Below are 12,676 nucleotides of genomic sequence, written 5' to 3'. Positions count from 1 at the left end.
AAGTAAAGAAATCATTAAAAGCTAGTGGACAGTTATAAAAATAATTAACAAGGCTAATACAATGTCGGCTTTTATTTCAAGAGGGCTGAAATATCAAGGGGTGGGGTTAATACGAAATTTCAAAACGGAGATTGATAGATTTTTGTTCGGCAAGGGTATGAAGGATTACGGAAACAAGGCGGGTAGATGGAGTTAAGATACAGATCAGCCATGATCTAATTGAATGGCGGAACGGGTTCAAGGAGCTTAATGGTCTACTCCTGTTCCTATGTCACAGGCTTGGGGGGCTGAATGGCGTCCAGTTCCTGTATAACATGCTCGAGGGGCTGACTGGCCTCCACCAGTTCCTGTGCAACAGGCTTGAGGGGCTGAATCACATTCAGTTCCTGTATAACAGGCTTCAGGGGCTGAATCACCTCCCCCTGTTCCTGTGAAACAGGCTCGAGGGACTGAATGGCCTTCAGTTCCCGGAGAATGTATCGCCTTCCCCTGTTCCTACTTAACAGGTTTGAGGAGTTGATTGGCCTCCAGTTCCTGTGTAACAGGCTCGAAGGGTTGAATGGCCTCCTCCTGTTCCCATGTAACAGGCTTGAGGGGCTGATTGGCCTCCAGTTCCGCTGTAACGGGCTCGAGGCGCTGAATGGCCTTCAGTTCCCGGATAACAGGCTTGAAGTGCTGAATGGACTTCTCCTGTTGCTGTATGATAGGCTTGATGGGTTGATTGGCCTCCATTTCGTGCATAACAATCTCGGAGGACTGAATGGCCTCCTCATGTTCCGATATAACAGGCTCGAGGGGCTGAATGGCCTCCTTCTGTTTCTGTCGAACAGCCTTGAGGAACTAGTCGCTATTTCGTCCAAGATCGCCGCCGTACATGCGGCCATATTGTCCAAGGTCGCCGCCGTAGTAATATTTGATATATATATATATATTATAAATACAAGTTGTCGTTGTTGTGGTAGAGGTCTAAACATAAAGACTGCCAATCTGGGATCACTCTGAGGTGACTGGGTGCAATCTGGGATCACTCTGGGTTGACTCAGCGCAATCTGGGATCCCTGGGTGCACTCTGGGATCACTCTGGTGTGACTGGTTTCACTCTGGTCTCAGTTTAGGATACCTTGGTGCACCATGGGTTACCCTGGGGTGACTGGGTGCACTGTGGGATCGCTGTGTGAACTTTGGGATCACTCTGGGGTGACTGGATGCAGTCTGGGATACCTGGATGCACTCTGGGATCACTCTGGGGTGCATGGGTGTACTCTGCGATCCCAGGGAGCACTCCGGGATCAGACTGAGGTGATTCGGTGCCATCTGGAGCCACTGTGGGGTCACTGGGACATTCCGGGGTCACTGTGGGATCACTGGGGACAATCTGAGCGGTACTTGCTGCCATTTTGTCCAAGATTCCTGCCATACTTGCCGTCATGCTGGCCTTGTGTAAATACACATATATATCATATATATATATGAAATATATATAATAAATACAAGTTGTTGTTATATTAATTGCTGGGTTGGTGGTCTAAATATAAAGACTGCTACTCTGGGATCAATTTGGGGTGACTGGGTGCAGACTGGAATCCCTGGGCGCGGTTCGGGATCACATTGGGGTGACTGGGTGATCTCTCGGATCCCTGGGTCAACTGTGGGATCACTCAGGTGAGACTGATTGCACTCTGGGATCCCTGTGTGAACTCAGAGATCACTCTAGGGTGACTGGGTGCACTCTGGGGTCACTGGGGGTTACTGGGACATTCTGGGGTCACTGTGGGATCCTGATAAACTGTGATGGCTACCCAACTTGCAGACATTTTGTCCAAGATGGCCGCCGTGCTTGCCGCCATTTTATCCAAGATGGCCAACGAGCTTGCCGCCATTTTATCCAAGATGGCCAACGAGCTTGCCGCCATTTTATCCAAGATGGCCGCCGTGCTTGCCGCCATTTTATCCAAGATGGCCGCCGTGCTTGCCGCCATTTTATCCAAGATGGCCAACGAGCTTGCCGCCATTTTGTCCAAGATGGCCAACGAGCTTGCCGCCATTTTGTCCAAGATGGCCAACGAGCTTGCCGCCATTTTGTCCAAGATGGCCGCCGTGCTTGCCGCCATTTTATCCAAGATGGCCAACGAGCTTGCCGCCATTTTATCCAAGATGGCCATCGTGCTTGCCGCCATTTTGTCCAAGATGGCCAACGAGCTTGCCGCCATTTTGTCCAAGATGGCCAACGAGCTTGCCGCCATTTTATTCAAGATGTCTGGCATTCTCGCCGCCATTTTGCCGCCGTTTTGTCGAAGATGGCTGCCGTACTTGCCGCCATGCTGGCCGTGACTAAATACGCTTATATTATATTTATTATAAATAGTTGTTGTTGTTGTTTGTTGTTGTGGTGGTGGTCTAAATATAAAGACTGACACTCTGGGATCACTCTGGGTGACTGGGTACACTCTGGATTCCGTGTGGGGGTCACTGGGACATTCTGTGGTCACTGTGGTATCACTGGGGACACTGCGCGGTATTTTCCGCCATTTCGACCAAGATTGCCGCTGGACTTGCCGCCATTTTGTCCAAGAGGGCCACGGTACGAATACATGTTGTTGTTGTAGTAATGGCAGTTGTTGTGGTGGTCTAAATATAAAGACTGCCACTCTGGGATCCCTCTGGGGAGAACGATGCCTCTCCCAGAGGCGACAAATCGAGGCCTCCCAAAGAGGGGACTGACCGAGGCCCGATCCAAAAGCTGCACCCAAACAGGGCCCCCGTGAGTTCAGTCTGTTTATTGCCCTGGGGTTTAATTTCCTCTCTGGGCCCTGGTTTAACGTGTTCCTGTTCGATTGTGACCGTTGTGATTTAACCAGGTTAAAGCCTGGGGTTAAAGGCGCCCGGCCTGCAATGTTATATGAACACGGTAACTCGTTGTGAGACAAACAGAGGCCGAGAGGAGATTAACGTCTGAAACGTGAAACCCTGTACGGGCTTCGAGGGTTTGTTATAATTTCAAAGTGATGCTCAAAGCAGCCATTTGAGGGGTTTTGATGGAGTAAATGAGGAGAAACTGATTCCAGTGGCAGGGGATCAGTAACCAAAGGACGCAGATTCAAAATAATTGTCAAAAGAGCCAGAGCTGACATGAGGAAGGATTATTTTTCTGCAGCGAGTGGTTATGATCTGAAATTAACTGCCTGAAAGGGAGGTGGAAGCAGAATGACCAGTAACTTTCAAAATGAAATTGGATAAATACTTGAAAAGGATCAAATTTTTCGGTTTGGGGAAAGGAGTGGGACCAACTGCAAAGAGCCTGCACAGGCACGAAGGGCCGAATGGCCTGCTTCAGTGATAGATCATTCTGTGATATTGCTGACTGGTTCTTGGTGGCCATTTGGAACAGGTGCATGGCAGTCATTTTGCGTTGCATTGCAGCCATTTTATGTCGCATGTCAGGTGCCCATTTTGTAGAGTACCAGCTGAGCTCCACACAATTTGTGTAAATTGCATATCCAGCCCCCCACCACGGGTAAGGCCCAGCCGGTTCAATAGACGGACTGGTCAAATCTACTATACCAGTTGGGGGATGTGTGATGTACTTTCCAGGAAAAATTATTCAATATTTTAAAATACGAAAACAAGTAATTTTATTTAAAATAATGAGGAGACCAGGCCGGAGCTGAAGTAGACGGTGGAGTTTTATTCACACAGCATATGTACAACACATTACAATTATATTGCGCCTTTATGGTAATAAAACTTCGCAAGGTGCTTCACAGGAGCAATCAGACATAATTTGACACTGAGCCACATCAGGAAATATCAGGGCAGGTGGTCAAAAGCTTGGTCAAAGAGGGAGGTTTTCAGGAGCATCTGAAAGGAGGAGAGAGATGGAGAGAGGCGGAGAGGTTTAGGGAGTGAACTCCAGAGCTTCGGGCCTCGGCAGCTGAAGGCACGGTACACAGGGACACGTTCCAGATTCTGACTCGTCACTGGGAGAGGCACCTAGCAGTACCGAAATAAATTATCAGTGTCCTAATGCAGCCCAGACTGAGCCCCACTCTGGGCCCTTCCTGTCTGTACATTGACCCAGTGTCCCGCTGCAGCCCAGACTGAGCCCCACCCTGGGCCCTTCCTGTCTGGACATTGACCCAGTGTCTCACTGCAGCCCAGACTGAGCCACACCCTGGGCCCTTCCTGGCTGCACATTGACCCAGTGTCCCACTGCAGCCCAGACTGAGCCCCACCCTGGGCCCTTCCTGTCTGTACATTGACCAAGTGTCCAACTGCAGCCCAGACTGAGCCCCCCTGGGCCCTTCCTGTCTGTACATTGAACCAGTGTCCCACTGCAGCCCAGACTGAGCCCCACCCTGGGCCCTTCCTGTCTGTACATTGACCAACTGTCCCACTGCAGCCCAGACTGAGCCCCATACTGGGCCCTTCCTGTCTGTACATTGACCCAGTGTCCCACTGCAGCCCAGACTGAGCCCCATACTGGGCCCTTCCTCTCTGTACATTGACCCAGTGTCCCACTGCAGCCCAGACTGAGCCCCATACTGGGCCCTTCCTGTCTGTACATTGACCCAGTGTCCCACTGCAGCCCAGACTGAGCCCCACACTGGGCCCTTCCTGTCTGTACATTGACCCAGTGTCCCACTGCAGCCCAGACTGAGCCCCACCCTGGGCCCTTCCTGTCTGCACATTGACCCAGTGTCCCACTGCAGCCCAGACTGAGCCCCACCCTGGGCCCTTCCTGTCTGTACATTGACCCAGTGCCCCATTGGGGACCATCCAGCCCCGGATATCCGGCAGAATCAGCACTGGGGGACCGGGTGACTGAGTCTCGTGACCCTGTCGCTGGGCCTCTGACGTCACAATGGGAGACGACGCTCGCTCAGCTCGAGCTGGAAACCGTTCAAACTGGACCGCCGCCAATAAAAGGGGAGGGACAGAGAATCGGCCAAAGATGTTCACATAATGAGACCAGTAATGGTTATAAATTGATATGTTCATATACTGAGACCAGTAATGGTTATAAATTGATATGTTCATATAATGAGACCAGGAATGGTTATAGATTGAAACGTTCAAAGAATGAGACTAGGAATGGTTATAAATTGAAATGTTCATATAATGAGACCAGGAATGGTTATAAATTGAAATGTTCACACTCCCACTCTCAGTCCGGGTCTGGATTCCCACAGTGACTTCAGCTGATTCTTTCCTTTTGGACTGAACTGATTCTCCCTCAGCCTGAAACAGATTAAAGATTAAACAGGAAATAAACAGTTTGAACAACAGTGTAAATAACAGGGAGACTGGGGTTAATATTTCAATAATAATTACAGACAAATATTACCCATAAAAGGGACTGAATCCCACTGATATTTTATTTATTACATTGAACATTAACACAAACACTCACCCGATCCACTCCAGACTCCTGCAGGTCAGTATGAGGGAACGGAGAGCGGGGACAGACCGGTCTGTGAAGGTGTTTGATCTCAGGATCAGAACCGTCAGTGACCGGAATGAACTGAGAGCAGAGACAAGATCCTGGGTACAAGAATCTGTGAGACCGACATCATCCAGACTGGGGATCAGGGAGAGAGAAATAACACGAATCAGGGTAAATCCCCAGTGTTTATTAATAACACTATTACTGATACTAATGATAATATACAGTGTTTATTAATAACATCCTTACTGTTACTAATAATAATATACAGTGTTTATTAATAACAGTCTTATAGCTACTGATAATAATATACAGTTTTTATTGATGACACTATTACTGATACTAATAATAATGTACAGTGTTTATTAATAACACTATTACTGATATTAATATTAATGTACAGTGTTCATTAATAACTCTATTACTGATACTAATAATTATGCACAGTGTTTATTTATAACACTGTTACTGATACGAATAATAATGTTCAGTGTTAGACATCCAGTTATTATAAACACAATCTCACACAGTCTGATACTTACCCCAGTGTCTGTATTTTACAGTCCGGGTTCCTCAGAGCCGCAGACAGTAGTTTCACTCCTGAATCTCCCAATTTATTATTACCCAGTTTCAGAACCGTGAGTGACGGGTTTGTACTGAGAGCGGAGGAGAGATCACTGGTACAAGAATCTGTGAGATGGTTACCCCATAACCTTATCGGAGAGAGAGACAGAGAAAGGAACAGAGATAACAGGAATCAGAGTAAGTTCCCAGTATGTATTTGTATTATTATTACTTATACTGACATTTGTACACCGTGTTCAGACATCCAGTTATTATAAACACAATCTCACACAGTCTGATACTTACTCCAGTTTCTGTATTTTACATTCTGGGTTCCTCAGAGCCGCAGACAATAGTTTCACTCCTGAATCTCCCAGTATATTATTACTCAGGTTCAGACCCGTCAGTGACCGGTTTGTAGTGAGAGCGGAGACGAGATGCTTGGTACAAGAAGCTGTGAGATTGTTAGCCCAGAGACTGGTGATCAAATTGAGAGAAATAACAATTAATCCCCAATGTTTATTAATAACACTACTACTGATACTAATAATAATATTCAGTGTTCGTCATCCAGTTATTATAAACACAATCTCACACAGTCTAATACTTACCAAAGTTTCTGTATTTTGCAGTCCGGGTTCCTCAGAGCCGCAGACAGTAGTTTCACTCCTGAATCTCGCAGTTTATTTCTCCCCAGTCTAAACACAAACAGAAAGAGAGTGAGAAACAAACTGAATTCAATTCCCGATCTGACACAATTTTTCTCGCTGATATTACAGGAAACACTGAAAAATCTTCATGAAATTAATAACCAGATTTCCCTGTCACTGACAATGAATCTCACACATCCAACGCACCATAGATTCAGGGACTGTCACTAAATGTATTTATTAAATAAAGTGCTGTCTGTGTAAAGCCTTAAAATGTCCCTCAGTCCGGTTTCATTCCCTAATGTTCCGAATTACCCTTCTGATGGTCAATGACCGGTTCCATCATGTTTGGGGAAACTTGTCTCATTTCTGCGGCTCCCGACATAGAAACAAATAAACATAGAAAATAGGAGCAGGAGTCGGCTATTCGGCCCTTCGAGCCTGCTCCGCAATTTAATTTGATCATGGTTGATCCTCTATCTCAATACCATATTCCCGCTACCTGCCCTTACCCCTTGATGCCTTTTGTGTCTGGAAATCAATCCAGCTCCTTCTTAAATATATTCAGTGAGTTGGTCTCCACAGCCTTCTGTGGTAGAGAATTCCACAGGTTCACCACCCTCTGAGTGAAGACATTTCTCCTCATCTCAGTCCTAAATGTCCTACCCCGTATCCTGAGACTGTGCCTCCTCGTTCTGGACGCGTCCCCCCAGCGAGGGGAAACATCATCCCTGCATCAAATCTATCTAGCACTGTCAGAATTTTACATGTTTCAATGAGATCTCCTCTGATACTTCTAAACTCGACTGAATACAGGCCGTGTCGACCCAATCTCTCCTCAGACGACAGTCCTGCCAGCCCAGGAATCAGTCTGGTGAGCCTTCGCTGCACCCCCTCTATGGCAAGTATGACCATTCTGAGGTAAGGAGACCAAAACTGCACACAATACTTCAGATGTGGTCTCACCAAGGCACTGTATAACTGCAGTGAGACATCCTTGCTCATGTATTCAAACCCTCATGCAATGAAGGCCAACCTACCATTTGCCTTCCTAACTGCTTGCTGCACCTGCATGTTTGCTTTCAGTGACTGATGTGCAAGAACACCCATGTCCCTTTGTACATCAACATTTCCCAATCTATCACCATTTAAATAATACTATGCCTTTCTGGTTTTCCTTCTCAAGTGGATAACTTCACATTAATCCACATTGCCCTGCATCTGCCATGTATTTGCCCACTCAATCAACTTGTCTAAATCGCCTTGGAGCCTTTTTGCATCCTCCTCACAACTCACGATCCCACCTCGATTTGTGTCGTCAGCAAACTTGGAAATATTACATTTGGTTCCCTCATCCAAATCATTGATACATATTGTGAATAGCTGGGGCCCAAGCACTGATCCCTGTGGTAACCCACTAATCACTACCTGCCATCCCGAGAAAGACCAATTTATACCTACTCTCTGCTTCCTGTCTGTTCACCACTTTTTAATCCATGCCAGTATATTACCCCCCAACCCCATGTGCGTTAATTTTGCACACTAACCTCTTATGTGGGACTTTATCAAAGGCCTTGTGAAAAGCCAAATAAACCATATCTACTGCTTCTCCCTTATCTATTCTACCAGTTACATCCTCAAAAACCTCCAGTAGGCTTGTCAAACATGATTTCCCTTTCATAAATCCATGTTTACTTTGTCTAATGCCGTTGATATTTTCTAAGTGTCCTGTTATCACATCCTTTATAATAGACTCCAGCATTTTCCCTACTACTGATGTTAGGCTAACCGGTCTGTTCCCTGTTTACTCTCTCCCTCCTTTTTTAAATAGTGGGGTTACATTTGCCAACCTCCAATCTGAAAGAACTGTTCCATAATCTATAGAATTTCAGAAAATGACACCTAATGCATCCACTATTTCCATGGCTACCTCGTTAATACTCTGGGATGCAGATTATTAGGCCCTGGGGCTTTATCGGCTTTCAGTCCCATTAATTTCTCCAGCACTATTTTTTTACTAATGCTAATTCCCTTTAATTCCTCCTTCTCACTAGTTCCTTCGATCCCTAGCAATTCGGGGAAGTTAGTTGTGTCCTCTTCCGAGAAGATAGAATCAAATTGTTTGTTTAATTGATTTGCCATTTCCTTGTACCCCATTTTAAATTCTCCCGTTTCTGAATGTAAGGGACCTACATTTGTCTTCACTCATCTTTTTCTTTTTACATACTTGTAGAGGCTTTTATAGCCCACTTTGATATTCCTTGAAAGTTTACTCTCGTAATCTATTTTTCCCCTGCAGCAACTCGCCAAGGCTTCTCCGACAGCACCTCCCAAACCCGCGACCCCTACCACCTAGAAGGACAAGAGCAGCAGGCACATGGGAACAACACCACCTGCACGTTCCCCTCCAAGTCACATACCATCCCGACTTGGAAATATATCGCCGTTCCTTCATTGTCGCTGGGTCAAAATCCTGGAACTCCCTTCCTAACAGCACAGTGGGAGAACCATCACCACACGGACTGCAGCTGTTCAAGACGGCGGCTCACCACCACCTTCTCGAGGGCAATTAGGGATGGGCAATAAATTTTGGCCTCGCCAGCGACGCCCACATCCCGTGAACGAATAAAAAAAAATCGCGTGGTGCTTTTTTGTTGAATTCTAAACTTCTCCCAATCTTCAGGCTTGCTACTTTTTCTGGCAACTTTATATGACTCCTCGATGGACCTAATACTATCCTTATTTTCTTATTTTCGCCATGGTTGGGCCGCTTTGCCTTTTGTGTTCTTGCACCAGAAAGGAATGTATAATTGTTGCAACTCATGCATTAATTCCTAAAATGTTAGCAATTGCCCATCCACCATCATGCCTTTTAATGAAAATTCCCAATCTATCATAGCCAACTCACTCCTCATACTTTCGTAGTTTCCTTTGTTTAGATTTAGGACCCTATTCTCGGGTTGGACTACTTCACTTCCCATCTTAATGAAGAATTCTATAAGGTTAAGATCACTCTTCCGTAAAGGACCCCGCACAACAAGATTGTTAATTAACCCCTTCTCATTGCACAATACCCAATCTAGGATAACCTGTTCCCTCGTTGGCTCCTGAACGTACTGGTCTAAACATCCATCTCGTATACACTCCAGGAATTCATCCTCCACAGTATTATTGCTAATTTGGTTTGACCAATCTATATGTAGATTAGAGTCATCCATGATTACTGTCGTACCCTTGATACATGCCTCTCTAATTTCCTGTTTGATATCGTCCCTTACATTGCCACAACTGTTTGAAGTCCTATAGACAACTCCCACCAGTGTTTTCTGCCCCTTGGAGCTCCTTAACTCCATCCACTCGGAATCTACCTCTTGATTTTATGAGCCAGTATACTTTATCATTCAGCTCTGATTTCATCCTTTACTAACAACGCCACCCCACTCTTTTTCCTTTTTGCCTGTCCATCCTAAATATAGAATACCCTTGGTAATCAGCTCCCAGCCTTGGTCACCCTGCAGCCATGTCTCTGTAATTGCAATTATATCCTATCCGTTTACATATGTGGTAATAAATGGCGGCCTCGCCAGCGACGCCCACATCCCATGAACGAATTTTTTAAAAAGTCTATTTGCGGGGTTAATTCGTCTACCTTATTACGAATAGTTCCTGCATTCAGATACGTTTGGAATTTTCTTTTTAACATTTTAAGACATCTTAACATTTTTTGTGTACTATGGCCCTATTTGTGCGATTAGCATTTTTTTCTTACCCGGACCTTATATGTTGTCTATTTGTTGCCCCTTCGGCTCTTTTAAAAAGCTAACCAGATCGTCCCATTACCCTGATCTTTCCTTGTGGCCAACACATTTTTTTCCTTTTCTAGTAATTATCTAATTCCCTTTTGAAACTTACTATTGAATCTGCTTCCACCTCCCTTTCAGGCAGTGAATTACAGATCATTACAACTCGCTGCAAAAAAAATAATCCTTCCTCATGTCACCTCTGGCTCTTTTGACAATTATTTTGAATCTGTGTCCTCTGGTTACCGACCCCATGCCACTGGAAACAGTATCTCCTCATTTTCTCCATCACAACACCTCAAATGGCCGCTCTGACCCCTCAAAGTTGTCCCATCTCCCCGAAACACAATCATCATTTTGAAATTATAACAAACCCTCGAAGCCCGTACAGGGGTTCACGTTTCAGACGTTAATCTCCTCTCGGCCCCTGTTTGTTTCATACTGGGTTAATGTGTTTGTATAACATTACAGGCCGGGCTACTTTAACCCCAGGCTTTAACCTGGTTAAATTACAACGGTTACAATCGAACAGGAACATGTTAAACTGAGGTCCCAAAACCAGGGCCCAGAATGGAAATGAAACCCCAGGGCAATAAACAGACTGAACTCACGTCAGCCCGATTTGCGTGCAGCCTCTGGAGGAGGCCTTAGTCGGTCCCCTCGGTCCCCTCTGGGGGACGCATCGGTCTCCCCAGAGGAATCCGAGAGTGGCAGCCTGTATATTTTGACCACCACCACAACAACTACTAATGCAACAACTGTATTAGTATGGTGGCCATTTTGGACAAATTGGCGGCAAGGACGGTGGCGATCTTGGAAAAAATTGCCTCAAGTACCACAGCCATCTCGGACAAATTACCGGTGAGTACGGCAGTCATCTTCGTCTTACGCCGGCAAGAACCAGGCATACTCTCCCCAGTGATACCACAGTGAACCCAGAGTGTCACAGTGACCCCAAAGTGAACCCAGAGTGGACCCTGTCATCCCAGATTGATCGCAGAGTGCACCCAGGGAGCCCAGAGTGCGCCCAGTCATCTCAGAGTGACTGCAGAGCAATACAAAGACTGCCACTAAATATAAATGGCAGTCTTTATATTTGGACTACCACCACAACAACTACCACGACAACAACAACTTATATTTACAATACATAATGTATATTATATATATTTGCATTTACACACGGCCAGCATGACGGCAAGCATGGCGACCATCTTGGACAAAATTGCAGCAAGAGCGACAGCCATCTTGGAGAAAATAGTCACAAGTACGGCAGTCATCTTGGACAAAATGACGACAAGCACAGCGATCATCTTGGAAAAAATTGTGCTAGTATGTCGGCCACATTGGACAAAGCGATCACAAGTGTGGAGGCCATCGAGAAAAATGGCTGCATTTATGGAATCCATCTTCGACAAAATTGCATCAAGTAAGGTGGCCATCTTGGACAAAATAGGGCCATTTAGAACATAAGAACATAAGAAATAGGAGCAGGAGTAGGCCAATCGGCCCCTCGAGCCTGCTCCGCCATTCAATAAGATCATGGCTGATCTGGTCCTAACCTCAAATCTAAAATCATGTCCAATTTCCTGCCCGCTCCCCGTAACCCTTAATTCCCTTTACTTCTAGGAAACTGTCTATTTCTGTTTTAAATTTATTTAATGATGTGGCTTCCACAGCTTCCTGGGGCAGCAAATTCCACAGACCTACCACCCTCTGAGTGAAGAAGTTTCTCCTCATCTCAGTTTTGAAAGAGCAGCCCCTTATTCTAAGATTATGCCCCCTCATTCTAGTTTCACCCATGCTTGGGAACATCCTTACCGCATCCACCCGATCAAGCCCCTTCACAATCTTATATGTTTCAATAAGGTCGCCTCTCATTCTTCTGAACTCCAATGTGCAGAGTCCCAATCTACTCAACCTCTCCTCATATGTCCGCCCCCTCATCCCCGGGATTAACCGAGTGAACCTTCTTTGTACTGCCTCGAGAGCAAGTATGTCTTTTCTGAAGTATGGACAACAAAACTGTATGTAGTATTCCAGGTGCGGTCTCACTAATACCTTATATAACTGCAGCAATACCTCCCTGTTTTTATATTCTATCCCCCCAGCAATAAACGCCAACATTCCGTTGGCCTTCTTGGTCACCTGCTGCACCTGCATACTAACTTTTTGATTTTCTTGCACTGGGACGCCCAGATCCCTTTGTACTGCAGTAC

General features: G+C 45.8%; 1 protein-coding gene across 2 annotated transcripts in view; it reads right to left on the bottom strand.

Annotated features, from left to right (window-relative positions):
• Positions 1–3,665: 3,665 nt before the first annotated feature.
• Positions 3,666–12,676, bottom strand: part of LOC137314014 (NACHT, LRR and PYD domains-containing protein 3-like) — a 48,911-nt gene continuing 39,900 nt past the window's right edge. For both annotated transcript variants that reach the window (XM_067979702.1, XM_067979703.1), the window contains exons 7-11: positions 6,619–6,705; positions 6,314–6,484; positions 5,986–6,156; positions 5,411–5,578; positions 3,666–5,238 (exon numbers count right to left, since the gene is read on the bottom strand). In XM_067979702.1, coding sequence (XP_067835803.1) covers positions 5,151–5,238; positions 5,411–5,578; positions 5,986–6,156; positions 6,314–6,484; positions 6,619–6,705 — 685 coding nt within the window. In that variant the 3' untranslated portion in view covers positions 3,666–5,150. The remainder of the gene's footprint in view (positions 5,239–5,410; positions 5,579–5,985; positions 6,157–6,313; positions 6,485–6,618; positions 6,706–12,676) is intronic.

The sequence above is a fragment of the Heptranchias perlo genome, unplaced genomic scaffold (genome assembly GCF_035084215.1).
Source record: "Heptranchias perlo isolate sHepPer1 unplaced genomic scaffold, sHepPer1.hap1 HAP1_SCAFFOLD_50, whole genome shotgun sequence".
Lineage (NCBI taxonomy): Eukaryota > Metazoa > Chordata > Chondrichthyes > Hexanchiformes > Hexanchidae > Heptranchias > Heptranchias perlo.
The sequence above is the reverse complement of the archived record's forward strand: the minus strand, read 5'-3'. Positions and strand labels throughout refer to the sequence as shown.